The sequence below is a fragment of the Gopherus flavomarginatus genome, chromosome 10 (genome assembly GCF_025201925.1).
Source record: "Gopherus flavomarginatus isolate rGopFla2 chromosome 10, rGopFla2.mat.asm, whole genome shotgun sequence".
Classification (NCBI taxonomy): Eukaryota; Metazoa; Chordata; order Testudines; family Testudinidae; genus Gopherus; species Gopherus flavomarginatus.
The window spans coordinates 26513704-26541184 of record NC_066626.1 but is presented as its reverse complement, the minus strand read 5'-3'; the positions used below and the strand labels follow the sequence as shown (position 1 = coordinate 26541184).

The following is a 27481-nucleotide window of genomic DNA, read 5'->3' as shown; positions in this document are numbered from 1 at the left end:
GGCTGCCAGTGTTAGGAAGCTAACACCAGCTAAGCACAGGCAAGATTACTGCACATTGGTAGCACAGGGTAACAAGATGAATCTCAGTCTTGGGTACTCTGAGAACCATCACTCCCCCTTACATTCAAATCCTGCCCCCTGGCCTGATATGGAGCAGAGACTTGAATTCAGGTCTCCCACCTCCCAGGTGAAGGGTCTAGCCAGGAGGCTATGAGGTATTCTGGGTGGGTCTCTTTCAATCTCTCCTATTGAAGCTGCTCCACATCCTATGAAATATTTAAATGCTCATTGGGCAAGAGGAAAAGCAACTGCCTCTATAGCCTAGCTCACAGGTCCCAGTGGCTTTCCATGGGATTTGTGCTCCTGGGGCACCCAAGGTGGGATTTTCAAATCATCATACGTATTTTGCTCAATTGGAGCCTTAATCTCTTCCTGATAAACCCTAAGGACAATGTTAAAACATCCCTTGATAGATACAATTCATTTTTAAATACACTCTGGTTCTAGTAAACATTTACAAAGTGGATTTTATGGAGAAAACAGGAAACGGTTTAATACACTGAATGGCCTAGCACTCTCACTGTGTACTAACAAATACCAAATATGTCAAACCTGGGTCCAAATTCTCTGCTGATGTAAACTGGTACAGCTCCATCTCAGCAATGCTTCACCAATTTGCAACAGTAGAGAAATGGTCCCTGATTTATAATAAAATATTGCAGCCTAAGGCTCACTGCTGCAAAAGATTACATACAATTATACATGTGACTTCAGTGAGACTATTAATATATGTGCTTAAGTCTGTGCTGGATTGGAGCTAAGACAGTCACTATCTCCTATCCCTGCTATCAGTTAAGGTGTGTTTTGTTTTGTGTGGTTTTTTTTCTTTTTTTTTTCAAACTCCATATTAACCTCCAATGTTAATAGACTTATGGTTACTTGGGGTTCAAACATCTTTCGTCATCCCTCCCTCAACTCAGTTGTCACACATTTTTGTAACTGTGTCCTAAAATCTGATGACTTATTTTCCTTCTCCTATATTTGGCTTGCTCACTTTACAGTAGATGCGTCTTTTCCAATATACAACTAAGGCAAAAACTGCCTTTTTTTAAACTGTTACATATTTTGCAAAGGATTCTGATTCATTTTTGCAAACATTTGTTCTTCATTTTAAAATTAACAATATTGATAGTGTGGCTGTTTACAAGAAAACATGCAAATACACTAGAAAGACTGCAAATACAAGAGAACTTTGGAAGGAAAATTACTAAATATCAGTTTGAATAAACACTTTGAACTTTATTCAGCACAAATATACTCCTAACTTTAGCCACTACAAACAGTATGATTTTGCTGAGAACTAGGATTGCCAGGTGTCCAGTTTTTGACCAGAACACCTGGTTGAAAAGGGATCGTGGTGGCTACGGTCAGCCATTAAAAGTTCGGTTGGTGGCCGAGGTAGGCTCCCTATGGGCTCTTCACAACTCCTGAGAAGCTGCCAGCATCTCCCTGCTCCTAGGCAGAGGGACGGCTATGGGGGTTTGGTGTGCTGTTCCTGCCCTCAGCACCAGCTCCTATTGGCCAGGAACTGCAGCGGATGGGAGCTGAGGGGGCGGCACCTGCAGGTGCGGGCAATGCACAGAGCCACATGATTGCACCTCTGCTTAGGAGCAGGAAGGAGATGTTGCTGTTTTCCAGGAGCCACCTGAGGTAAGTGTTACCTGGAACCCTCACCCCCTCCAGCACCCCAACCCCTTCCCCCAGCCTGGTTAAAAGGAGGGAGGGAGGGGGGAATGGTGTGAATGCAGGGGTGGCCTCAGGGAAGGGGAGGGACAGGACAGAGCAGGGGAAGTGTGTTTGGTTTTCTGCAAATAGAAAGTTGGCAACCCTACTGAGAACACGTGAACTACACACCAAACCAACTAACCATCTTGCTATAAATTTGTCACTCATTTAAAAAATAGGCTCTAAACCCAACCTTTTACCATTCTTTTCATCAGCATTATTTCATCATCTCTCAAACTCCCTAATTTTGTTATAGATAGACTCTCTCAGCTGGCAAGTATTATGCAAACATGACAAATGTATGTCTAGCTTCATTAAGAATATTCTATCACATTAAATGGATTTCTTTGTGTGTTTGAATCTTATCAACAGCTGTTACATTTATCATAGCAAAAGGTATACAGAAACAGTCCAATATATTTGAATATCTATGTAGAACATTTCCTTCAGAGAAAGTTGATAGTTCTTTAACGTGTATATTAAATTGAGTAGTTATTTTTGAGGAATGGGATTTTAAAAAACAATCTCACTCTAAACACAATGCATATTACAATGGAACATAAGGTTTCTTCTCCCATGGTCATACTAGGGAACCTGTTAAGAAAACAACCATTCACACCAATTAGTTTATATCTAGATCCCCAGGCATCAATGGGAGACTAAACAGAAGTTGCCCTCTCATTTCCGTACTGAAGAGAAAGTTATATTACCTTGTCTATCTCTTCCTGGACCAACTTCTCTTGATGAGAGAGACAGGCTTTTGCGCTTACACCGAGCTTTTCTTCAGGCCTGCGTAAGCTCAAAAGCTTGTCTCTCTCACCAACAGAAGTTGGTCCAATAAAAGATTTTTACCTCACCCACCTTGTCTCTAACATGCAGGGATCAACACGCCTACAACAACACTGCATATAGTTATAGAACTCTAACAGATTTGGCTATATCTAGTCACAATATATATAGAATCAATTTAAGATACATTCTATAATTCTAGCACGGATGTCAATTAAATAGATAAATGGAGATGACTAATCAATAGGCCAAATGATGGCTATGCAGATTTTTACTGTGGGGAAAAAATATATTCTTGCATCAAAGCATAAGTAATTTTGGTAAATCCCATTTAAAAACCAATCACTATTATGTGAGCATAGCACTCAGAAGTTGAGGGTAAAATAGACCCCAAATATGTGCCAAAATCATTACCAAAAATACTTTCACTTAATGGCTGTTCATGGCAGAGTAGCTCACAGAATGCTTAATGACAATACAGCAACTGTTATGCTCTCAAACAAAACCACTTGCGCTCAGATTAAAGTAATTTTATATTATAATGTGACATTTTAACACAACAATGTTATTGTGTTATAAACTACTTAAGTAAGAAACAGGATACAGCAATCCTGCTAAAAAAAATCTTCTCTCTCATGGGTACTCTTACCTGATTTCCCTAAGGTTCAATTACTAGAATATCTGAAAAATCCACCCTATGGTGATAAATATAACATTACTAAAGCAAGATATGAGAAGGATACATTTTTGTCATGACCTCACTGAATGGCAGAACAACTTTCCCATTTTAGTGAGGGGAAAAAATATTAACTGTGTGCCTCATTCTGCCCTCACTGAAGTCAAAAGTTCTGCTCTTGATTTAAATGCTACCATTTAACAGGCCCTGTATCAGCAAACTGATATCCCGATTCTGCAATCATTAATAGCTAGCATTTTATTCATGGAAGTCCTTATTTACTTAAGTACCATTTGATAAACTAGATTTTTGGCTTTTAAGCCACAGTTTTGCATAGGCAGAGGGCCAGAGCCTCACAGTCTCATGCAGCACTGCTGCTTGTTATTGGGGGTAGCCTCTTAATCACCCTCTTTTCTGAACCACTTCCCCCCCCACTTTTCCAGGTGGCTTCTTCCCAGGTAAGAAAAAGGAACCAGCAATTCCTGTGCTTGAGGAGTGCCATTCTGAACTACCCTTTGAATGAAGGGTGAACTTTTGTCTACCTTCTATTGCTGTGTGCAGCATAGGGGCTGCTCACAGTCTGCCCCAATGAAAAGGGTGCAGAACTGGGCCATGGATTATTTTCTGTAATTTTTCTCATTGTGCATAGCTGACCAGATTAATCCAAGGTTTACAAATTAAAAATCCATTCAGTTTTTCCTTAACTCTTTTCATAATTTCCTACGTATTGGTGAATCAGGCAGTTAATCCTTAATTTCCTAAATGATGGAAATTACCAATGTCTAAAACGCATAGTCAACCCTTTCTAAATGGGTTTCCCAAAGTTCCTGTGCCATCTTTTTGATGACTGAATGTTGGTGATATATTCCACCATTAGAGTGGTAGCATAAAATAAAAATAGGGACAATTTAGCCTAGTATAACAGGTGCAACTTTGCTGGAAGTCTCTTAGCCAAATTCAGCACTGATGTCAGTGGTTGCATAAACTGCAAGTTAGGTGTAACATGGTCAGATATGTGTAAATGGCAAAGCAGTATATTTTTGCACCAACAACTAAACATGGTGAACAAATAAATTCAATATACATTTTGGTTTTCTTAAGATTAGCAGATTTTCTCCACACCCCTACTCATTTAAATGATTTTTATTTGTATTTGTTTAAAAATTCAATCCAAACTGTGACTCACTACATAAATTAGCTGACAAACTGGAGTACTGTACCCCTTCATAGCATTTGCCTTAATATTTACTACAAGAATGCAGCAGTGCAAAATTATATAATTTTCTTTGTTTTTCTGAATTAATATTTTAATGTGATCAGTTAAGCTAGAGAGACAAAAAATCAGTAATGAAACAGACTTCAGTTGTTTCTGTTAACATACCAAACTATCATACACTGATTTCCATCCATCCTTCAGTCGCATAAAATCCTTACGAATGTTTCTGAAGCCTGGCAAATCAGCTAGTCGACAAATTTCATCCCAGGCCTTCTGAGGAAGCCAGGTGCAGGGATTAGAGAAGGGATTGTCCAGGCCTATGCCACCAGTTAGTAAAAATTTCCACTCACTCTCATTAATCTGCAGTAAAAGAGAGCACCATGGGACAGTTTAACAATGAAACCTAATGAGCGGACAAATACCATATCAGCATATGAAGTATATAATTGATATACTTCTCTGAATTTCTCCAGTAAAAGTGGGTAAAGCATTCATAGCAGTAATATTGGAGGTACACCTCCAAAAGATTAAGTATTTGACTTCAATTGAATTAAAAATCTCATAGTCTGGAGCTGAATACTGTGTAATTGAAATTTTAATTGAACCTGGTTTACAGCAGATGTGAACCAACCCTGAACCTTATTTTGACTAGTTCTTTCTTGAGCTGACAAATGGATAACTGTAGCTGGACTTTTTGACAAACCACCTTTGTTAGACACACATGTTTGTGATAACTTTGATACTTTCTGGGAATCAAAACATAACAAGAGCTTTGTATGGAAGTTAATGTGCTTCAGACTCTTTGGACCAAATTTCAGTCTCCAACAAGCCCTATCCTCATGCCAACATTCTACCCAGTTCCAAATTAGTTTGAGGGCTAGAACTTGTAAGCCAAGGTCCCTGAAAGGAATTTTAAAAGATTGTCTGATTTAGTAGCTTTTCAGCTTTCTGCTCAACAAAAACTGACACTGCTTCTCCTAGTTCTAAAATCAAGTATATTTCACTTCACTGTATTCATTATTTCAAACATAGATTGTAGTACTATTCAAAATGTGCTAGGTGCTTTCTGAACAAAGTGACCCAGGCCCTGTCCCAAAGAATTTACATTCTAATATATTTTACTAATGATAAATTAATACCGTTCCGCAGGGGATATAAATTAAAAGGGCTGCATTTCCCTATCAGTTTAAAACATTCTGCAAAATGACCAGGTACAATTTATTAGCCTTAAAAGACACAATTGTGTCAAAAGGGTTTGATTCTGAGAAATATACATGTAATCTGTATTAAAGTAAACATATTTGGCATCATAAATGAATACGATAGGCACTTTTTCTCCATCACCGCAATTAATGAAGTGAAATGCTCCTAAAATTCATATTGTAAACTAGTCAATTTCATCTATTCTAAATGGATAAAAGCTTTACAACTATCTTAAAAAAAGTCAGTAGATAAATAACAACATTGCAAAATATTTACAATACTATAGGCTGGGTTTTATTTTGAATGAGATTTGAAAAATGGCTATCATTTACATTTGCTAGATCACTTTATATTTTATGCTATTGCTCTCTAATTGCTCACTAAAACATATAAAACCAAAACACACCCAATCATGGCTTTTTAAGTTGCATGTTATATGTTCCTTTTTCAGGATATTGGTATGTCACTTAATGGCTAGCTAGCTATAGTACAAAATAGCAAATAACTTCAAAGTACTGACCAATTTTTCATGCTGCAGGAGATTTACATTTAGACAAAAAGAGAAGAGCAGCTTGTCCTTTTCAAAGAGTGAGCGACAGATATTAACATAGAGTGAATAAGTAAAATGATCCTTGAGAATCTTCAGCCTGCAAGTGTTAGAGAAAGAGTGAACTTAAATTCATATCACTTTAAAGCCCATACACTTAAGCAACCCTATTGCAGCTCACTTAGACCTCTGTTATTCTAATAAACTTTCTGGTCAATTACCCCAAAACAATCAATGATCCTCATTAAACATGTACACCAATTTGTGAAGAAAACAATACAAAAACATTTCAACAGAATTACATTTTACTACTGACAGATTTTTTTTTTTTTGGAGGCTGTAGGGAGGAGGGGAGAGCTGAAACTTCCTGTTGAAAAAAGCAGGAATAATCTTTTATTTATACTAATGAATTTTATAAGGCACAGACAAAATAGACTATCTTCAGTGGTTGCGTGAAACAATTTTCCAGTGTTACAGTGTATTCCTCCTAGTACAGGGGTAGGCAACCTATGGCACGCCTGCCGAAGGCAGCACACAAGCTGATTTTCAGTGGCACTCACACTGCCTGGGTCCTGGCCACTGGTCCAGGGGGCTCTGCATTTTAATTTAATTTTAAATGAAGCTTCTTAAACAATTTAAAAGCCTTATTTACTTTACATACAACAGTAGTTTGTTATATATTACAGACTTATAGAAAGAGACCTTCTAAAAACATTAAAATGTATTATTGGTACATGAAACCTTAAATTAGAGTGAATAAATGAAGACTCGGCACACCACTTCTGAAAGGTTGCCAACTCCTGTCCTAGTACTATGTCATAAGAAAACTGTGCTGTATTACCAATTACTTCCTTTAAAAAAAATCTAATTTAGAGAGCCATCTATTATCAAAAAAATGAAGAAAAATCATGAAGGGACCAAAAATGTAGTATTTTGAGCTTCCAGAATTCTTTCACATTTTTCTGTCAGGGTAGAGGTTGGTGTCACATCCTGCTCGTTCCACCTAGTATGATCCTCCTACCCTCCAGATACCAGTGGAGGTCAGAGGTATTTCTACAGAGGCCCAATGACTTGCATTTCTGTCTAAGACCACTTTCTCTTGTCAGGAGAGCATCTTCTGGAGATGTGCCACAATGATCTCTGCCTGCTGACCAGGAAGAAATGTCAAACTCTATCTGTGTAATGTAGACTGGGCAATGGAGGGACATTGGATCGGATCAGGATTAGAGACAATGCATGCTGGAGAGCTGCTGCTCTTTCTGCATCCTTGGTTTCATCTGTTTTTGCCTCCTCCACTCACATAGCAAAGAAATGTCCATATCAAACACTAAATGTACCTATAAATCCTGACTTTTTTAAGTATCAGGTATTAATTTCCTGGCGGTAAATAATACAGCAGCAGTTCAACTCAAATTGATTCTATGCATGAAGCTTTGAAGTAAAGACAGTGCCAAAGGGCAAAATGTGATATCTTAATAAAAAGTTATCTTGTTTACATTAGAAAAGGATTATAACAATAATAATCTTATCACAGAGCAGCAGCACAAGAGTCCGCAAAGTTCCAGAATTGAAAATGGGGATTTGAATGAAGATCTGTTAGAGGAGAAGGGAGACAAGCCCCTGTTCTTTAGAGGTGGTGAGTGAGTTCTTGAGTGTGTATTTGTTTGCTGGTTTGTTTTCAGTTTGCAAAATCTGGGATGGGTCAGTGTGTGACAGAAGCAGACTGATTACAACTGAACCTTGATTAGAGGGCGGGTTTCCCTAATTAGCAGGCCTATAGGGCAGCGAAACAGCAGCCAGTGGCACAGGAGCAAGCAAACAGAGAAGTTTGGGGAAGGATATGCACACACACATGCTTTCGGAGGGAGGTAGGGGTGCATTTTCTTTCCTTCTTGACAGAAGCTTAGGAAGAAAGGCTATGATAGCTACAGATGCAGCAATGGTAGTGACCAGAAGAATGGCAGAGACAGTGAAAATAACTGGATGTGGAAGCTGCAGGATGTACAATGCTCTGGAGAGGGTACCTGAAAGGTGCTTCTTTTGTATGAACTGCTGCCTGATAGACCTGATGGAAAAGAAGATCCCAGGTTTGGAGATGCGGACAGAAACTATGGCTGTGTTTCAAAAAGGGATTTGAGTAGATGATAGAGGAAAGGCAAGAGAAAGCTGAAGACATGCAGATGCATGCTGGCCCAGAGAACTCTGAGGGGAGACTGCTAGATGAACAAAACAGGATCTGATTTGGATATAGATAGACCTCTGTAATATTTTTAACAAAATAAATATTAATGGGAATTTGTGTCATTATGACGGATTTTCCCAGATATTTATTGGACAACAAGTGCTACTTACAATGGTAGGGCCCAGATAGCCTAGTGTAATAGCTTACAGATTTCTTCACCAAATAGTCACTAAACCAACAAGAGGTGATGCCATTTTAGATTTAGTACTGGTAAGTAGTGAGGACCTTCTAGAAGAACTGATTTAAAAGGACAGCCACCTTCCCCCTTGGCTCCTGACTGGAACTGGGTGGCACAATGACAAAGCCCCTTCCCTGCTGGCATGATAGAGGGGCAGCTGGGCCAAATATAAGTGAGTGGTTTCATGACCTGGTACACAGGATCACAATGCTACTCAAATTTGACCCATTTTGCCCACCCTTCTGCTATACTCCCCAGACCTATCAGGCAATAGAAAAAAGTACAGAAGTGTTTAAAAGCTAGAGAAGGAGATGAAGTGTAGTCACTAGTGAGTGGCTATAAAGGTATGGCTACTGGATGGAATCAACTGTGACTGCATATTGAAGAGAAGAGAGTAGATAAAGCTCTCCCAACTGTTCATAACTCTGTTTAATGAATTTTTAGATTCTAGCAAAGGCGGAAAGGGTATCTGCTAATTGGTTTCTATAGAAAGTTGTCTAGTTCATTTAGCTGATATGGGACTTGGTGAATAAAGGAGGGCAATATAATTGATGCCAATCAACATGGGTTTAAGGAAAACGGATCCTGTCAAACTGTTTTTTTTGGGCAGGGGGGGGGATGTTTAGTTGATAAAGCTAACAGTATTGATGTAGTAGTTCTACACTTCTGTAAGGGGTTTAAGTTAGTACTGCATGACATTTTCATTAAAAAAAACTAGTACAATATAAAATTAATGACACATTAAGTTGATTAAAATCCGGTTAACTCAAAGGTCTCAAAATGTAATTATAAATGGGGAATCATCTAGTGTGCAGTTTTCTAGCGGGGCTCTTGTATTTTATACTTTTTTTTTAATTAATGCCCTGAGAGAACCCATAGAATCATCACTTATAAAGTTTGCAGATGGCTCAAAGTTTGGGCGAGTGATAAATAATGAAGAGGACAGGTCATTGATATAGAGCAATCTGGATCACTTAGAAAGAAGGCACATGCAAACAATATACATTTCAAGATGGCTAAAATGTAAAACTACACACTAGGATCAAAGAATGTAGGTCAGGCCTACAAGATGGGAGGGGAGGGGACTCTATCCTGGGAAGTAGTGACAAAGATTTGGAGGTCATGTTGGATAATCCGATGAACATAAGCTGCTCATGTGACACTGTAGCCAAAATGGCTAATGCAATTTTTGGATGCATAAACAGGGAATCTCAAGTATAATATAACCTCTTACTCATGTCTGTATTTGGCACTGGCGTGACGGCTGTTTGAATACTGTGTCCACAATTATAGAAGGTTGTTGATAAATTGGAGTTTGTTCAGAGAGAGCCACAAGAATGATTAGAGGATTAGAAAACATGCCCCATACTGATAGAATCAAGCAGCTCAATCTATTTTAGTTTAACAAAGAGAAGATTAATAGGTGTGTTGATGACAATCTGTACATACCTACATAGAGAACAAATATTTGATAATAGGCTCTTCAATTTAGCAGACCAAGGTATAGCAAGACGCAATGTCTGGAATCTGATGTTAGACCAAATCAGACCGGAAACAGGCATAAATTATTAACAGGGAGGGTGATTAAGCATTGGAAGGATTTACTAAGTCATGACAGATTCTCCATCATTTGCAACTTTTAAATCAAGATTGGATTTTTTTCTTTAAAATATCTGACATTGCAACTGCATGCAATATCTTTGACAATATTGTAATACGCTTATGAACAGTTTATATCTGATTGTACTGTATTTCGTGGAGAAGGGTTACCGCAGTTCCCACAGGAACAGTATGCAGTGGGTGATTAATGCAAGTTACTAAGACTAAACAACTCCAGAGACATTCCATCCCTGGGGCTGGTTTGCATGTATTTGTTTTGGTATAAAAGGATGAGTTTGAACTGAGTCATGGCTTTCTTTCTGAGCCAGCAAACAGGCAGGACCTTCTGTTCAAAGAAGGCCACAACCCCTGAAGGTTTTGAAAGACTTTGGCCAGCTAGAGCCACATAAGAGAGATGAACAACTCCTAGTATGTTTGGGTGTGTTTAAATCTGTTTTTTATATGTTTTGTCTATAATGCTTTTACTTTTAGAATAAATGTGCTTGGTTAGAAAGAGCTGTGTGGTACCTTTTTAATGGCAATATATTGTTCATAGCTCTTGGAAAGAATGCAAAGTACAGGTGCTGGCCTTTTTGCAGACTGGCTTGTTGGGGCCATGACAGTGTAAAGCAAAGAGTTATGCAACCTTAAATGAAGGGAGTGGGAGAAAGGTTATGGCTAGAGACAAGAGACTTGGTGGGAACTCCTGGAGTGGATTGTGGAGAGAGGAATAGAGTTGCAGTTATTCTAAAACTGTGACATGTTGTTATTCAAAGGGAACTATTTTGGAGGAGTCTATAGCCTGGCAGAACAGATGCTCACAGTGGTCCCTTCAGGCCTTGGAATTTATTCATCTTATTTTTCAGTCTTCACAGTGTTGAATTAGGGTTTACTAAAGAACTGATTTTCATTCTAATTGTAGTAAATGAGAAAACTACTGATCCACACTACAATGATTACCAAACATAAATGTATAGTCCCTTCTTTTGACACCAGTGTCTTGCAGTAGTTGATCTGTGGAGTATTGCAGGTTGGCTTTCAAGTTGATAACACGGAGGGTGACCAGATGTCCTGATTTGATAGAGACAGTCTCGATTTTGGGGTTGTTTTCTTATATTGGCTCCTATTACCACCCCCCTCCACATACACATACATACACCCTGTCCTGATTTTTCACATTTGCTGTCTGGTCACCCTGATGACATGAAAGCTGGGTATACTCTGTCACTTGCTTTATTTACACATATAAAGATCTCATTAAATGAGATCAAATAGCATTCAGGGCAATCTGTCTTCCCAGGAATCTCAGCTCAACATCAAGGGCCAGTTCCTAGGGAGCAATTTTGCCTCAGGAATGGATTCTAATCATAGCCTAAGTTAGACAAAAAACTTTCCTGAAGCTCTCACAGGTCCCTTTCTCCTGAAGTTGCCTCTACATCAAACTTTGCATATCCCCCAAACTAACCATAATTGCATATCTTCCCATGAATTAAAACTTGCTTGCACAATACGCTGTGTTCCAAGTTCTTTTGTCTTTTTTTTTGTAACACACCCCGCCCCCCATGGTAACTCTTGCCACGATAGTATAAATTTATCTGATGTGACATGCCTAAAGTTGAAGAAAATTATAGAAAATGAACAAGTGAATGGATTGAAATAATTAAAACTGACTTTTCCAATGTAAAATAAAGCATCATCAAAAGCTATTAAGCGGCAAGATAGAGTAGCTCACAGGTCACTTCAAAGAATGCAGGAAATTGCTTTCTTCAAGATCAAATGGGTCACTGAATGAGAATCTGTCTGTTGACATGGAAGAGCAGAACACTGATGAATTACAACCTTAAAAAGCAGCAAAGAGTCCTGTGGCACCTTATAGACTAACAGATGTTTTGGAGCATGAGCTTTCGTGGGTGAATACCCACTTCGTCAGATGCAATATTCTTAACATTTTGGCCACATGTAATTTGACACACAGGTCTAGAGTTTTGACTAGCCTAATAAGAACATAGGCTTGCACATGGCTTAGGACCGCCTGCAAATGTGCCAGGCACGAGTGGGAGAGCAAGCTGCATCCTAGTAAGTGATGAAGTAAATTATTGTCTGTTCAATTGCTATCTGCAAGCACAACTGTGAGTCACCATCCCTCTCTAGAGCTACTTGCGAGGCAGCTGCAACTCCATCATCTGTGAGGAACATATCTTGGCTGTAGCAGAGGGACTAGCCCAATGTGTGGATTTCATTGGTGTGATGCACTGGAAGCATGTGTGCAACCCACTACTGGTGACTGCAGGTGTGTAACTGAGAGTAGTAAACTTATTATTATTAGTTACATATTGACAAAAATTTGCAGGGCATTTTACAGACAACTACCGGTTCTATCCAAAACTGGGTTAAAATCTAAAAAAAAAAAAAAATGACAGACACAGTTGGCAAAAAGGATACAGCATGAAAGCAAAGTGTGAGAATGGAGAATTATCTTTCTTACCTTGTCTGTAACTCTTCTGATTTCTCTGAATTATCTATAGACATGACAAAAAGGTTAATAAACCACATAAGAGAATACTGGTACATTGGCTCAATGTTGGCTAGATCAGCAATTGAGAAAAACAGGATTGCTGAATGAATAGCAATAGGACGGTAACCCATTCGAGTAGTATCAATCTTCTTTTCTGTCTCTTCAGCTATAGCTTGCTTCTCAGAAATCTCATTAGCCAGAACTTTGGAAGAAGATAATATCTTAATGGAAGTTTCATCCTCTAAAATATTTCCTTCTGAAGCTGAAAGAACTTCTAAAATCTTGTCTTCTATTTCTTTTAGTTGTCTAAAATAAAATAAAAAATGTTCATACAACACATACATACATGCAATGCATATTCAAGATACGTAACCTGAGAATTAAAGACTTATTTTTGTTCTTAGCTTAATTTTTAAGAAAAATTATTTGTATTTTCTAAACACCGGTGGTCACACAGGACTCACTACTTCTTCTTACAAAGCAAAATGACTCTAGCCAGCTCTCCTCCAACTTTGCAGACTTCATGCTCTGTCTTCATGTGGAAAAGGGTCCTGTGTACATACCCCCCAAGTATAATCAGACAAATATGGCCCACAGTGAAGATTCATTTCTAAAAACATCAAGTAGAAGAACAAGTAGCAACCTTTGCCCCCAGCTCCTGCTCTTCCCAAAACCTGTTAAGACTCCTTAGAAAACAAAGCCACCAAGGGGACATTCAAAAATAGCATTGAAGGACAACCAAATAAGTTATTCTGATACCTTTTATTCTCAGCTCCTTGCAAGATTAAGGCTTGCTTTTCTTCTTCAAGATCTGGTCTCTCTCTTGCTACTACAATTCCAAGAAGCTGATCTTGCATTCCTTCTGGAGTTATCATGAAGTTCAGTAAGGTTACCTGTAAACGAAAGGTGTTACGAAGCACAACACAATTAGGGACAGATCAAACTAAAGTATTGTTCCTCTTCCATGCTCAAGAAGTCTGCAAAAGACCATGCAACAGCCTAAAGCAGATGATTCTGAGGGCAGAAAAATTGAGGCTGAGGTTTCTACAGTCCTCTGGGCTATGGAGTTTTTGTCCCATAATTACGATAAGTAAGAAAGAAAAAGTCCATCTTATCTGTGAATTTTCTTTTTCTGTCCTCCCTCCATGTAACATAGCCTTCATGATAGGACATTCCCCAGTTCCATGACAAATGGAAACAGACAAAAGACTGTGGCACTCAGTCTGGGCTGAGAATTGCCCCTCAAAAAAGAACTCTCCAGAATGATAGCTTTCAAAGTTGAAAAATACTAATTACAAAAAAGGTTAAAGTGCTATTCAACTCAAATCATTTGCAATAAAGCCTGGACAAGAAATTTAAGGATGTGCTAGGAGAACACGCTATTCTTCCAAATTACTTAACATGCAAGTAATAGCCAGAAAAACTATGGACATAATGCTCCAATAGAGTGGTCTCAAAAGAAATCACAGATAAGACAGAATTTTCCCTTCTTCATCCCCTCCCCTCTGCTTCACAGAGGAAAGCAGAAAACTGTAAATAACCCCTAGGAAGGGAGGAGGGATTCGACTATGCACAATTTGGATAGAAATTTAAAGGTTACAACAGTCTAACAAATTTTGCATCTTCAAAGGAGAGGCTGTTACAGTCACCTTCTGAAAAAGCGTGAATAGAAGACCACATACAGCAGATCTCATTTTAAGATGTATATGATATCTTCACCCATTAAATCACTGCTCCTTTCACAAAATGAGCGATAACATGCTAGGGAGGAGTTATACCCAAGCTTTTGAATGCCTGTATTATACGCACCTTTATTCACTTGATGGCCTGGTTCATATCCAATTTATGCCCTTCATTAGGATGTGTGGAATTAAACAGAATGAAAATACAACCTCCTACCATATGGTTATCCTGAGAAAAAAGTCCTTATTTCAAAGAACTTGATAGAACATGCATAACTGAGGTTCCACAGAGAGGTTCTCACTTCTTTGGATGCATAGAACGGAGGTTCCACAGAGAGGTTCTCACTTCTTTGGATGCATAGAACGGAACACACAGACAGAAGATATTTTGGGGTTCAGATATTGTTATGAGAAATGGATCAGCAGTGTAAATTAAAGTAAAAGATGTTCTGTAGTTACTATAAGATGTCCTGATCATTGGACTCTAAGATAACACTTTTTGGAAAGACAAGTCTGTGACTGCATGTGTATTGCACTGTAAGAAACCAAAGGAAATTGCTAATGCCCATTACATAACTGATACCATAAGACCACCATGCTCATCAGTCTTCCACGAGTATGCAGATTCATATCATGATATTGCCCTGTATGCTGCAAGAAATGATAAAAACCATCTTTCTAGCTTCCTGCAGTCAGTATGTCCCTCTCCTGTGTCTCAGTATCTTGTCTACTTGCCATCTGCTCGGCCAGTTGAATTTTGGAGCATGCCAAGCTCCAAAATTCAACTGGCCGAGCAGATGGCAAGTAGACAAGATACTGAGACACAGGAGAGGGACATACTGACTGCAGGAAGCTAGAAAGATGGTTTTTATCATTTCTTGCAGCATACAGGGCAATATCATGATATGAATCTGCATACTCGTGGAAGACTGATGAGCATGGTGGTCTTATGGTATCAGTTATGTAATGGGCATTAGCAATTTCCTTTGGTTTCTTACAGTGCAATACACATGCAGTCACTGACTTGTCTTTCCAAAAAGTGTTATCTTAGAGTCCAATGATCAGGACATCTTATAGTAACTACAGAACATCTTTTACTTTAATTTACACTGCTGATCCATTTCTCATAACAATATCTGAACCCCAAAATATCTTCTGTCTGTGTGTTCCGTTCTATGCATCCAAAGAAGTGAGATGTAGCCCACGAAAGCTTATGCTGAAATAAATTTGTTAGTCTCGAAGGTGTCATAAGTACTCCTGTTCTTTTTGCAGATACAGACTAACACGGTTGCTACTCTGAAACCTAGTAAGGTAAGACAGCCTGAAGTTTCTTTCACTGGAAGGAGGAAGAGCCTTCTCTCCTCAATGGTCTCTTGGACTGCTTTGTCCCTATGCTCCCTAAGGCAGAATATTTGGAAGGATGTCGTCAGAAGCAAGTGATCTCCAGATTCTTCCAAGCTGCTACATGGAGAATTTGAATGTACAGAAAATCTTCAATCAAGTGAAGCATTGGTCCTGAAAGAAGCTGCTACATAAATATAGTTTAAAGTAGATTTTATTTGGGTTTTTCCACAAAATTGTTCCAGTGGCCTCCCGTTCAAGATACGTCCTACAAAATAAGAGGGTGCTGCCAATACTATGATGGCTGAAGCCACTGCATTCAAGTTTTGTTTGTGATGATTCCATTCCCCTGGGATATTCATTCTTCACAGCTTTACACCAAGCCCCTCCAAGGCCTTCTTGACCGGAGACTTTGCCTGCTTTGGCAGGCCACATTCTGTCTAGCTAGAGTCTTTTTCTCCCTGGTATCTGAGGGTCCTCAGCAGGAAACTTCCTGCTCTCTGCAACCTTCTCCAGGCCTTTGCTGAAACTCTGATGTCTCAGTGTCAGACCTGCTGGCCTGGAGTCTTTTAAGCCCCTTCCAGTGACTTGGAACTCCAGCTAAGTTGTTTAATGAAAACCCACCCCTTCCAGGGTATACCTGTCCAAAAAGACACACGCAATAATCCCACAGAGTCTTTGCCTCAGACCTTCCATCCTGAGGATTTAGTCCATCTTCTACTCAGACGTTAGTTTTTTAGCCCTTCCTGTGTTCATTTTTCAGCCTCTCCCCATCAGCTAGGTGGGTCACTGCTTGCTCTTTTCTTGAGCAACCCCTTCCAGGATTTTCATCCTGGAGTCTTCATTCTCTCCCCCACAACCGTCTTCCCCCAGAGATAGAGTACCTTTGCTTCATCCTGTTGGAAAGATAAGGGGACCTAGGAAATCTTTTTTTACTGCATTTTAAAACCACAGCAGTGTCTCTCATGCCCGGGTCTACAGACTGGAACAGGGGTGTACACTCTAGAAATTCAAGTTTGGGCTGGAGTTCAGGCCAATCACCTTGTGGCAGGGAACCTTCATCTCTCTCCTCACTCCTTGACAATAAAAGGCCAGATATTCGGGGGGAGGGAGGTGTTCAGAGTCAATTACGCAAGAGTGGTAACTCTCTGTGTATGGAATCACTGAAGACTGGTGATGAATAGGTAAATATGATCAATTATTGACACAAGTGATAATGTGTAAAAGATTTATATATAACCACAGTTGTATATACAGATGAAGACCATTACTGAAGACAAGGAAAGTTTGGTTTTTTTGTATTAGATATAGGACTTGAGTTTCCACTTCATTACATGAGTTTGATGCTGGTATAACTCCATAAAAATCAACAGAATTCAACTATTATAAAACTGGTGCAACACAATGGAGATTCAGGGCCTGAAATATTTATTGTCTTATTTAACTTGTCATGATACATGTATCAGATTTTTAAACTTTTTGTCATGCAAGTCTTTTCTAAATTTATATGTAGCATAATAGTTTTTGGTTTTGGATGTTTGCTTTTTATATTTCATCTTTGCCTATTAACTTGTACCTACATATTTTCATCTTTGATAAAAAAAATCAATATCTGGGTTCTTTGATGTGTAATAAAGCGAAGAGATGTTCTTTATTTTCATTAATTTCTTTTTCTACCATTTCTTTCTATGTCAGTGCTCCTTGTCAGTTGGAAGTTAAGTTATTATTCCATTCTGCTGATTTTTCAAATTACTGTTAGTTTTAAAGACAAACTTTAGAACTAGTTTTCAGGGCTTCGTGCTCTAATAGATGCAACATTCAGCCTAATCGTATGTCTGTGACCCAATAACATACAAAACTCTTTAAAAGTAACAGTGAATAAAAAGTGTAATAGAGCTCTTGAGTAACTGCAAGGAGCAGGAAAACACTAACCTTATTCTATGAAGCAGGAAATATACCTCTGCTCCCTAACTTGCAACAACCACAATAACTCATTTAGATCCTTATAGTTTGATGATTGACAAGGGAAGTCTGATGTGAATGGTTAAAGCTACTTCTATCGTATTATAAAAATGTGGAAAAATTATATGGTGGAAACAGGAATAATTTTGTCACTTCTCTGTAAATTTGTATTCTTGTATATATCCAAGGCACAAAGCCTGGCACTGCTTGAAGTCCTGCCAACAGCAGTCACCAGGAACCACCTCTCTAGAAGATTTTAGAAGCCCAATTTGTAGCCTGTACATGCATAGGGCTCCAAACTCCCAGTAGATATTTCTACGCTGAAAAGCAAATCAGTAAAATTGGCACAGAAAGTCATGAACTGGGGAGGAAGTTAAATACCAGAAATTAATGTTTAGATTACATTATTCAGAGTATGAACGACTATTTTGTGAACAGTAATGTTTTGTCAGCTCTAATATCAGCAGTTAGAGATTACTCAGAGATGATGCCAATATTGTCAAAGAAGGAGAAGGAAAAAAACCAACAACTTAAATACCAGGAACTCTTCTGCCTGCAGCCTACAGGGAAAATAATGTGTTTTGTTTTAATATCAACATTAATTTTCAAATCTCTCACCTTAACAGATGTTTCAGGAAGATAGTGTGGGTTTCTCAGCTTGGTTGTAATATAAAAGCGAAAGTCAGGAGCATATTCAATGGTGGAGTCACCAAGACGGATGCATATACTACCAGACTGCTTAAACGTCTGTTTGAGTAGAAGTGGTTCTAGGATAGGGTCCAGTTCTTCTCCAACATTTTCCAGCAGCACTTGAACACAACAATAACTAGGTTTTGATTCATTTTCTTGGCAAGAGATATCTCTGTTAAATGTGTACTTATGATGTGCAAACAGGTACTACTTCCACAATACAAATATGGGTCTAAAAGGATGTGGTAGAAATATGGTAAAACTTTTTTAAATAAATTTTTTAAAAGTTCAAGGAAGCTTATATTTGCTTTGTGATATGTATCAAGTTTGAACAGGGCAATGAAGATTCTCTGAACTGTAGTATTGTTTGAGTATACTAGCGTTTCAAAGGGTCCTAAAAGAATCAGTCACTCAAATCTTATTGAATGTCAATGGCATTGGGGCTCCTAATCCCAATTTTGAAATCTATTTTTGTTCCCCCTTTAGCAGTGGTTCTCAAACTAGGTTTGACTGGGCCAGTTTCTTTACCTGCCACGTCCACAGGTTCGGACAATCGTAGCTCCCAGTGGCCGCGGTTCGTCGCTCCAGGCCCGGCCCACCAGGGGCTTTCCCTGAACAAGCGGAGACTCTAGTTTGAGAACCACTGCCCTATAAGGAATTTAAAGGATATATGAATTGTTTCTTTACTTGTAGTTAAATTTTTCATTAAAAACAACTATGGAAATGACTCAACTCAAATAGTTAACTGTAAGTAATTATTTTCTGATTCTGTTACCTTGGATGAGATAAAGTATACAGGAATCTCAGTAAAAGTAGGGTACACTGTATACTATCTATTTGTAAAATAAGCAGAGCCATGCAGGAACAGACAATTTGACAGACTCTGTTTATACATTTTTGGAAGATAAAAGTAGAATTATTGTAACATGAAAACAAGTATATGGCAAAATCTCAAACAACTAAAGGAGCCAAATTAAAGAGAGAATTTCAAATTGATATTTGAGATGAAAAATCTCACAATCTGCTGTGACTTCAATTACTAAAAATCTAATTTGATAACAAAATCTCCCTTTTTCTATGAATCTGACAATATTTGGTACTTTTATCATCCTTATTTTTGAGTTAATTGTGCCCTCTCCAGGTTTTTTCGGAAATCTACACTTTCATTATTCAATCACTTACCAGGAGTGCCAAACTGAATGCAGTTTTCCAGTGTTCTCACAAATTCAGGGTCATTGAGTTTAATTATGTGCAAACTATTAGTTTTTTCCATATTTTTTATCCATTTGTTTGCTTGGCCCTGGGGATCTATCATCAGAGGCCATCTTCTTGCATTTCTGGAGGGGAAAAAAATTGAGATAGCTCAACTTTTTAGAACTAGATTATATACCCTTAAAATGTTTACTGTAAGCTTGACTTTAATGCAGTTTACTTTATGGTGCCATTTAAACACAACCTTTTAATCTAATTTGTAAAATGCTCCGGGACAAATTCTTCCTTCAGATGCTCATGTGAGAGTCCCACTGACTTGAGCAGACCCTTTGATGTATATAAGCTTCATCTCAGCAAGATTTGCAAAATAGGTTTCCATTTGTCTGCAGGGTCTTCTATTGGTAGGAAAGTGTCCACAGTTGGTTCCCAAATAATTCTTTGAATTACAAAACTTTAGTTTTATATGGATTAGAGAGATACTTTCATTTCCACCCAATATTCTACTAAAAAAACTCCTGTACTTCAACTCAGCTTCTTCTCACCCTCTACCCTACTTTATTCACTGCTCACTACTTCCCAATAGCGATGAAGGAGGAGAGAAGCTGTGCTGCAGAATGCAGAATTTGTTATTTGATAATTTTCCATTAGAAGCTTCTCTCCTCATTCGACCCACCACGGTAGTCTGCTAAGTGATGAGAATGAAATGTGCAGCAAATTGAAATGTATCTAAAGGGAGAATTGAACATATATTTGCCTTAAGGTTCATTAATATATTATTGGTTGTTGGGGTATTTCTAAAGCTTCAGAAGAATTCTGCTGGTGACCTGAGGCATAGTCCTCGAGCGTTCAGCAACAATGTTGGACTGCCTCTGAATTCCACAAGTGCGGGGTATTAATCTATCCAAGATTTTCTTTGTTTTAATTACTGGTTGGTCATTTACAAGTAAAATTACTACATGTGTTCATAAAATGTAGTTTACTGCAACCTTCTAATATCAGAAATGTTCAATCTCTTTACAGCAACTCATGAGAATTAAGAGGGGAGTGAATCACTTTACACACTAGAAGCCTTGAAGAAAGTATATAGCAAAAAATAGAAACAGCCTTGTTTTTGTTTTGTTTAATTGTTGAACTTGCCATACAGTAATATGTGTCCATAAAAATAATAACTGAAAAGTATGCTGTAAGAAGCTATTTCATGAAAGCTAGCACGTGTGAATTTCCTACTTACGAGATGATGATACCGTTATCAATAGAAAACATGTCAGATGGTAATCCAGCAATGTTCCAAGCTCTGATTTTAACAGGTTCTCCCAAAGTATTTGTTAGGGAAAAATCCTCTGAGCAAGGAATATCTCTCATTTTACAGAGTGATGTCCACTCATTTGTTTGATTCTAGAAGGCAAATGTTAACAAAAGTTTTGTCTGTTCCCTATTACATTTACAAGATTTATAAAACTGTCAATACATTTATCTATATTTTTTCAACTCTTTCCCCCAAACCATTGCTACAGTAAAGTCATTTCTGTACTTGTCTAAACACTAAAAAAAACCACACATAAGAAATTAAAACAGTAACCACTATTCATGTAGAATATACAGGACCAGTTCCTTCAGCCAGGCTGAGCTGCACTCAGTGCAAGAAAGAAGAGATGAAGCAACATATCTGGCTTTAGGCTACATTTGCATTCCCCTGATCTTGGGGTCAGTTCTATACAGGAGGTCTTTCGGGCAGCTGAGGATTGCTATGGCGCAGGGATGCTCCAGACACATACCATAAAAGGGGTAGGTGAATGGATGATGTAGGAGCTGTTATGACAGCTTTTTGCCACTGGAGGATTTCCCTATGTAACAGGAACCTACTGGGTCTGGATCTGCTGGCATTTGAGGGGGGGGTTGTTTATATTTTTAAACAGAACATGTTTTAAATTTGTGCTAATTAGTCAAACATCACTTTGAGAGTACACTGCTTTCCCTAGGTACACATAAGATTTTGTTCCTAAACTAATCAGATTTTAATAATGGTCTGTGTATTCTCAGCTGAGGCAAACATTTTCAGCTAATGCAGATTTGTCAACTGCAGCCATCCAGTGAATACATAACAATAACACAGACAATGACAAAGAGGCCATATATATTAAAATAAAAAATAGCTGTCAGAAGGTCACAACTACTGTTCTACAAAGAAGGAAACACTTTAGTTTCATATCAGACAATGAGTTTCCACAACCAGCCCCATAAGGCTACACTAAACTAAACTACTTGAGTAAAACCAGTAAAAGTTAGTTATTGCTAAATGAATAAGAATATAGTTATATTCAGTTGCCTTTGCTTTTCAGGACTGGCATGAAGGATCCCCCAATCACCACTTTTCAGAACCCCCATCATCTTTTACCAAAGGTCTGATACCTAGCCATACTATATATGCCTGATAAATGGCTGCTTTCATCCAATATAGAATAACATGAGCTCAAAATTCAGTAACTGAGAACAGGAGAAAACTGCAGGCAAAATAAGATCTTGCAAAATAAAACACTAAAAAAAATGTCAAAATATGAAAATGGTGAACAAAATAAAGTTTGAGAGATGTTACAGAATTTTCTAAAGCAAGAATGATAAGAAAAGTACAGTAAAAGTAGATAAGTGGAGTTAAGGGAAAAAAAAGATTTAAGCTCAAATGTTAGACTCAATTTTCAAAAGTGGTCACTGATTTTAGGTGCTTCTATTTTTGGATGTCTAACTTGTGACAACCTGGGATCGATTTTCAGCTGTGTTGAGCAATCATTTCTTCAGCTAAAGCCTCGAGAGATCCAGCTGCTCAGAAAATCTGAACATAAGAGCAAAAGCGCATAAAATTAGGTATCCAAAAATGGAGGCATCCAAAATGAATAGCTAGTTGAAAATTTTGAACTCAGGTCCTAATCCTGTAATTATTTTACACACACAACTTCCATTTATATCAATGGAAATTAAACACACAAATTGTTTATGATATTATGTCCACTTTATTTCCCTGCTTCTCCTTGTTCTAGAGAATTATTGCACTTTAAATACATTTACACTTGAGTTGCTGACCAATGATTCTGCAGACATAGGTCCTGTTCCTGTTCCCACAGAACTTAGTGTGAATTTAGCCATTGACTAGAATGGTAGCAGATCAGGGCCATGAGGCATAAAGTTATTTGCAGTCACTTTACAGACATTTGAGAGAACCAACCACAAGGTTCATGTATTTTACAATTAACATTGTTAGGAAACAGTAAAGAAATATGAAGGAAGAGTTCCCGTGAGTTCTTCTAAGTGAAGTTCAAATTCTTATACACATGCACGCACACGCGTGCACACACACACACACACACACACAAAGAAAAACCTGTTTTTTCAATTCTTGAAAATTTTGAAGTCAATTTTTGAAGTCAATTAAAACGTTTTTAAAAATCTAAATATTTTAGCAGGAGAAAAAAATGTTTGGTTCAATACAAAAACATTAGATAAAACAACTGTATTCATTACTTGTCTATAGCTGGATGTGAAGGCTCCCAGGTAAGCCACAATTCCTGAAGAAATGAGGATATCTCCAGTCAAATTGATGTACTGCCTCCCCAGCTCCAGAGCAGTCAGGTTCCAGCGAGTTTTCTCACCACCAAGGCCTCCAATCAATTGTTCTGCTCTCTGTAGCTTTTTGCTGCACAGGTCAACCTCAAAAACAAAAAATAAATTGCATATAATGGCAGCACTTGTGCTGCAGATTATTTACATGTTTTGATATACGATGAACAGTCAGGGAACATCCTGAAATTATTTACCTGTATGCATTGATTTTTTAAAAAATTTCAGCAAAGAAAAACTTGATTAAATCTTTAAAAGTCTGAAGGAAAATAATCTGTGCGACAGATTATCCTGCTTACTTGCACAGAGACAAAGTTTAAGAGCTACTGTTTCCTCCAAATAAATTATGAAGTTCATATAAAACACTGAACTCCTAATAGCTTTGTATGTGATACAGAAAATATCAATATTTGAGGAAGTTATCCAGCGCTTATGCTCCTTCTCTCATAAAACATCCTTATGAATTCACATTCTAGGTTGTTTTTTTAATCAAGTAGTCTTTTAAAGTATTTTTAACGAGGTATGATTTAATAATTTAATTCAATTATTTTACATTCATTTCTTCACTATAGGGGGTTGGGGCTCTGCAGAATCCCCACCAGCCCCCAATTCAAGTTGTTTACAAGGTCCTATCTGGATTCCAAACGCAGGTGCGCATGCATGCCATGCGCCAGAGACGGAACTGTTCATAGCAGTATCCATGTGTTGGCCACATGGCGCTTCCAAGACTTTAAGAGGACGCTCCAGTTCCCTCTTATCCAGCAACAGAGGGTCCTGGAGCAGAGGGGAAGGAGGGCAGGATTGGAATCCAGATAAGGACTGCAGATCTTGAAGAACCTCTACTTACAGTAAGTAACCTTCTCTTCTTCTTCGAGTGCTGGTCCCTATGTGGATTCCAAACACAGGAGAGTAGCAAGCAGTGGTCAGGAAGGAGGTGGGAGCAAGGGCTCTTGAAAAGTTCACACCTGTAGGACAGAATGACCAACTGCAGCACCCATTGTTGTAGAGGAAGCAATGGTGCAATGAGTGGAGAAGTGTGGACAGAGGACCAAATGGCAGTTCAGTATGTCCTGCTACAGAATGTCCACGAGGAAGGCTGACATGGCGGCATATGCCCATGTGGAGTGGGCCGTAATTCCCAGTAAGAGTGGAGTGTCTGATAGATCATAGCAGGTCTCGATGCAGCAGGAGAACCACTTGGAGAAACATTGTGAGGAGAGGGCAGAGCTGCAGCAGCACTCCGCGATGGCAACAAAGAGCCTGGGGATGCACAGAAGGCGTGGGTGCAAAGGAGATAAAATGCTAGAGCCTGTCAGATGTCAAGGGAGTGGAAAGCAAGTTCCATGGGCGAGGCATGGGATTTGAGGTAGAATAGTTTAGGGTTTGGGAAGTGTATACTTCGGTTCAGGTGGAAAGAGGAAGCCACCTGGGATAGAAACTTGGGATGTAGGCGAAAGGAGATTTTGTACTTACGGAAGAGGGTGAACAGGGGGATCCACCATCATGGCTGCCAGTTACTGACATGGCATGCAGAGGTGATGGCCACCAAGAAGATGACCTTTATGGAGATATGGGTGAAGAAGCAGGTGGCCAAGGGTTTAAAAGGGGTCTTGTTGAGGGCCTAGAGAACCAAATTGAGATCCCAAGGAGAGGCTGGCCTTTGTACAGGGGGAAAAACATTGAGGAAGCCCTGGAGGAATCAAGAGGTCGTTGTGTGAGTAACGATGGGGAAGTCATCCATGGGAGGGAGGAAAGGACGGAGCGCAACTAGGTGAACATGGATAGAGGAGTGTGGCCCTGAGGATTAATCTGTTGGTCTGTATAAATGTCTTTCTTATGAATTTAAGTATTTGATGTAATAAGCTTATAGATTTATATTAAGAATAAGTTTGGCTGAAATGCAAGAAATCTACAGGTCAAACATCCTGTATGACGCTAAGGAAACTTCAGCACATTTTGCGACCCTTACTCAGAAAAGTGATAATAAGACAAAATACCTACGCAGCTGTCTGGAGACCTTTAACTGAACCAATAACAGTAAAGGGTGGAAAAAGGGGATTTTTGCCCACAAATCTAACAAGTACACCACAAATGCGTACATACCTGTCATTCATACGCACATACATGTTAGCCTATGAGGCAAACGTAGCCTAACATTTCCGTGGGGGAAAGATGAAATTTGGGCATAGGAGGAAGAATTTCCGACTAATGCTCTATAAAAAGGTGAGACAATTCACCCTTGAACAGGCGATACACCCATCTATCTGCTCCTGTCTACTCTTCATCGCCTCCACCCTCATTTACGCATCGATGTCACCCACCTACGATGCCTATTAACTATTAATAGGCCATAGTATTATTTCTTTTCAAAACTGTAAATGAAAAGGGATTCAATCTCCCTTACATTTCATTTTAGTTAAAGCATATAGCATATACAAAGTTAAATTAGAACGCAAACAATCTTGAAGTAACTTCCTCTGCCAAAGGTGTGAAAAACGCCCAAAGTGCTGCTGCTGCACCAAGAGTGTGAGTATTCAAGTTTGCATAAATCATAAATATATTTCTTAAAGAACTGTGATATTTTGTAACTTTGTAATCTTGAACTGTTTTACCATTTGCTTACCATTTCATTGATTTTAATAAAAGGTCTTTATGACTATATCTGTCTCAGTGTAAGCTCCTGTCATAACCCCGAAGTTCCTTTTATAAACTCTGTGAAGCCTGATTCAGGACGAACTTTATCTTCTGATCAAACATATAGGCGAGCCAAACCCATACTAATTAATATTCAATAATTATTAATATTAATTAATTTAAAAGTAATTAATCAAATAAAATTAAATTAAGTGGATAAATTACATCAACACCAATAACCCACCCCAAATCAGGCTACAGGAGTACGCTAGGCCCAATTGGTGGAGATGGAGGAGGTAGTCTCAGAGAATAGGAATGGAGATGTCTGTTGAGATGTGGTGGTGATGTGCCAAAGCAGTGAAGCTTCGCCACTTAGCAGCATAACAGGTGCAAGTGGATTGGTGCCTGCTGTTAGTGAGGATTTCGCAGATGGGCATAGAGCAGACCTGGTCTATATGTGATCCCCAACCAAATACCAGGCCGTGAGGTGAGGAAGGCATGGGTTGGGCTGTCACAGTCATCTGTGGTCTTGTGTCAGGAGATCTGGGATGGTGGGGAGGAGGATCGGGGGGTGAATAAAAAGGTGGAGAAGATCAGTATACCAGCATTGGCAAGGCCAGGAGAGAGCTACAAAGATTAATATTGCCTGGTCCTTGTGTAGGACCTGGGGGGGAAAGGGGAAAGGGTGGGAAGATGTAGAGAAGATCCGAAGTCCAGGGAATGAGTAGGGCATCGCCCTGAGATCCTGGGCCCACATCCTCCTGGGATCAGAACAGAAGCTTGCAGTTTATTGGTGTTGAAAGAGATCCCAGTATGGCAGGCCCCACTGATGAAAGAGAGACTGGAGAGTGGGGTTGTGGAGCTCCCTCTTGTGGTTTGTGTGGAAGGATCGTCTCAGTTTGTCCTCCAGAGAATTGTTGGTGCCCAGAAGGTAAGCCCGTAAGATGATCTTGTGTCGAAGGCACCAGTTCCAAAGGCGGATGGCTTCTGTACAAAGATCAGGGGACCAGGCTCCCCCCTGCTTGTTGATGTATATGACCTCTGTCATGTTGTCTGACAGTATTTGAATATGGTGGGAGTGGAAGGAGAGTAGAAAGGCTTGACAGGCAAGACAGACTTTCCATTGTGACCAAAGGCCCTGTGGCATGTGATTGCTGAGATGGGCACCCCAGCCCATCAAAGAAGCATCTGTAGTAAGGGTGATGGTGGGTGTGGGGGATGCAAACGGTATGCCTGCTAGGACTATGGATGGATCGCACTACCAGGTGAGGGAAGGACAAGCAATTTGTTTAGGTGGTCCAACTGCAGATCATAAACATTGTGGAGCCAGTGTTGAAGGCAACGCATATGGAGGTGGGCGTACAGCATAACAGCAGTGCAGGCCGCCATGTGGCCCAGGAGGAAGAGGCACTGACAGACGCGTGTGGGTGGACGGTGTCGGAGTGTTGCAATAAGGGAAATGAGGGCAGCGAAGCTATCCTTGGGGAGAAAGACATGGGCTGCAAGAGAGTCTAGGTGTGCCCCTATAAAAGTAAGTGTGCGGGTAGGGATGAGGATCGACTTTTCCTCATTGATGCAAATACCCCACTGTGGAGGAAGAT

At 39.2% G+C, this 27481-nt stretch overlaps 1 protein-coding gene across 8 annotated transcripts in view; it reads right to left on the bottom strand.

Annotated features, from left to right (window-relative positions):
* DNAH7 (dynein axonemal heavy chain 7) overlaps nt 1-27481 on the bottom strand; it is a 275290-nt gene that overhangs the window by 30526 nt on the left and 217283 nt on the right. For all 8 annotated transcript variants that reach the window (XM_050969448.1, XM_050969447.1, XM_050969454.1 and 5 more), the window contains 8 exons: nt 23151-23336; nt 20869-21032; nt 19608-19762; nt 18354-18544; nt 13510-13643; nt 12721-13056; nt 6190-6316; nt 4632-4826 (listed from right to left, as the gene is read on the bottom strand). In XM_050969448.1, coding sequence (XP_050825405.1) covers nt 4632-4826; nt 6190-6316; nt 12721-13056; nt 13510-13643; nt 18354-18544; nt 19608-19762; nt 20869-21032; nt 23151-23336 — 1488 coding nt within the window. The remainder of the gene's footprint in view (nt 1-4631; nt 4827-6189; nt 6317-12720; nt 13057-13509; nt 13644-18353; nt 18545-19607; nt 19763-20868; nt 21033-23150; nt 23337-27481) is intronic.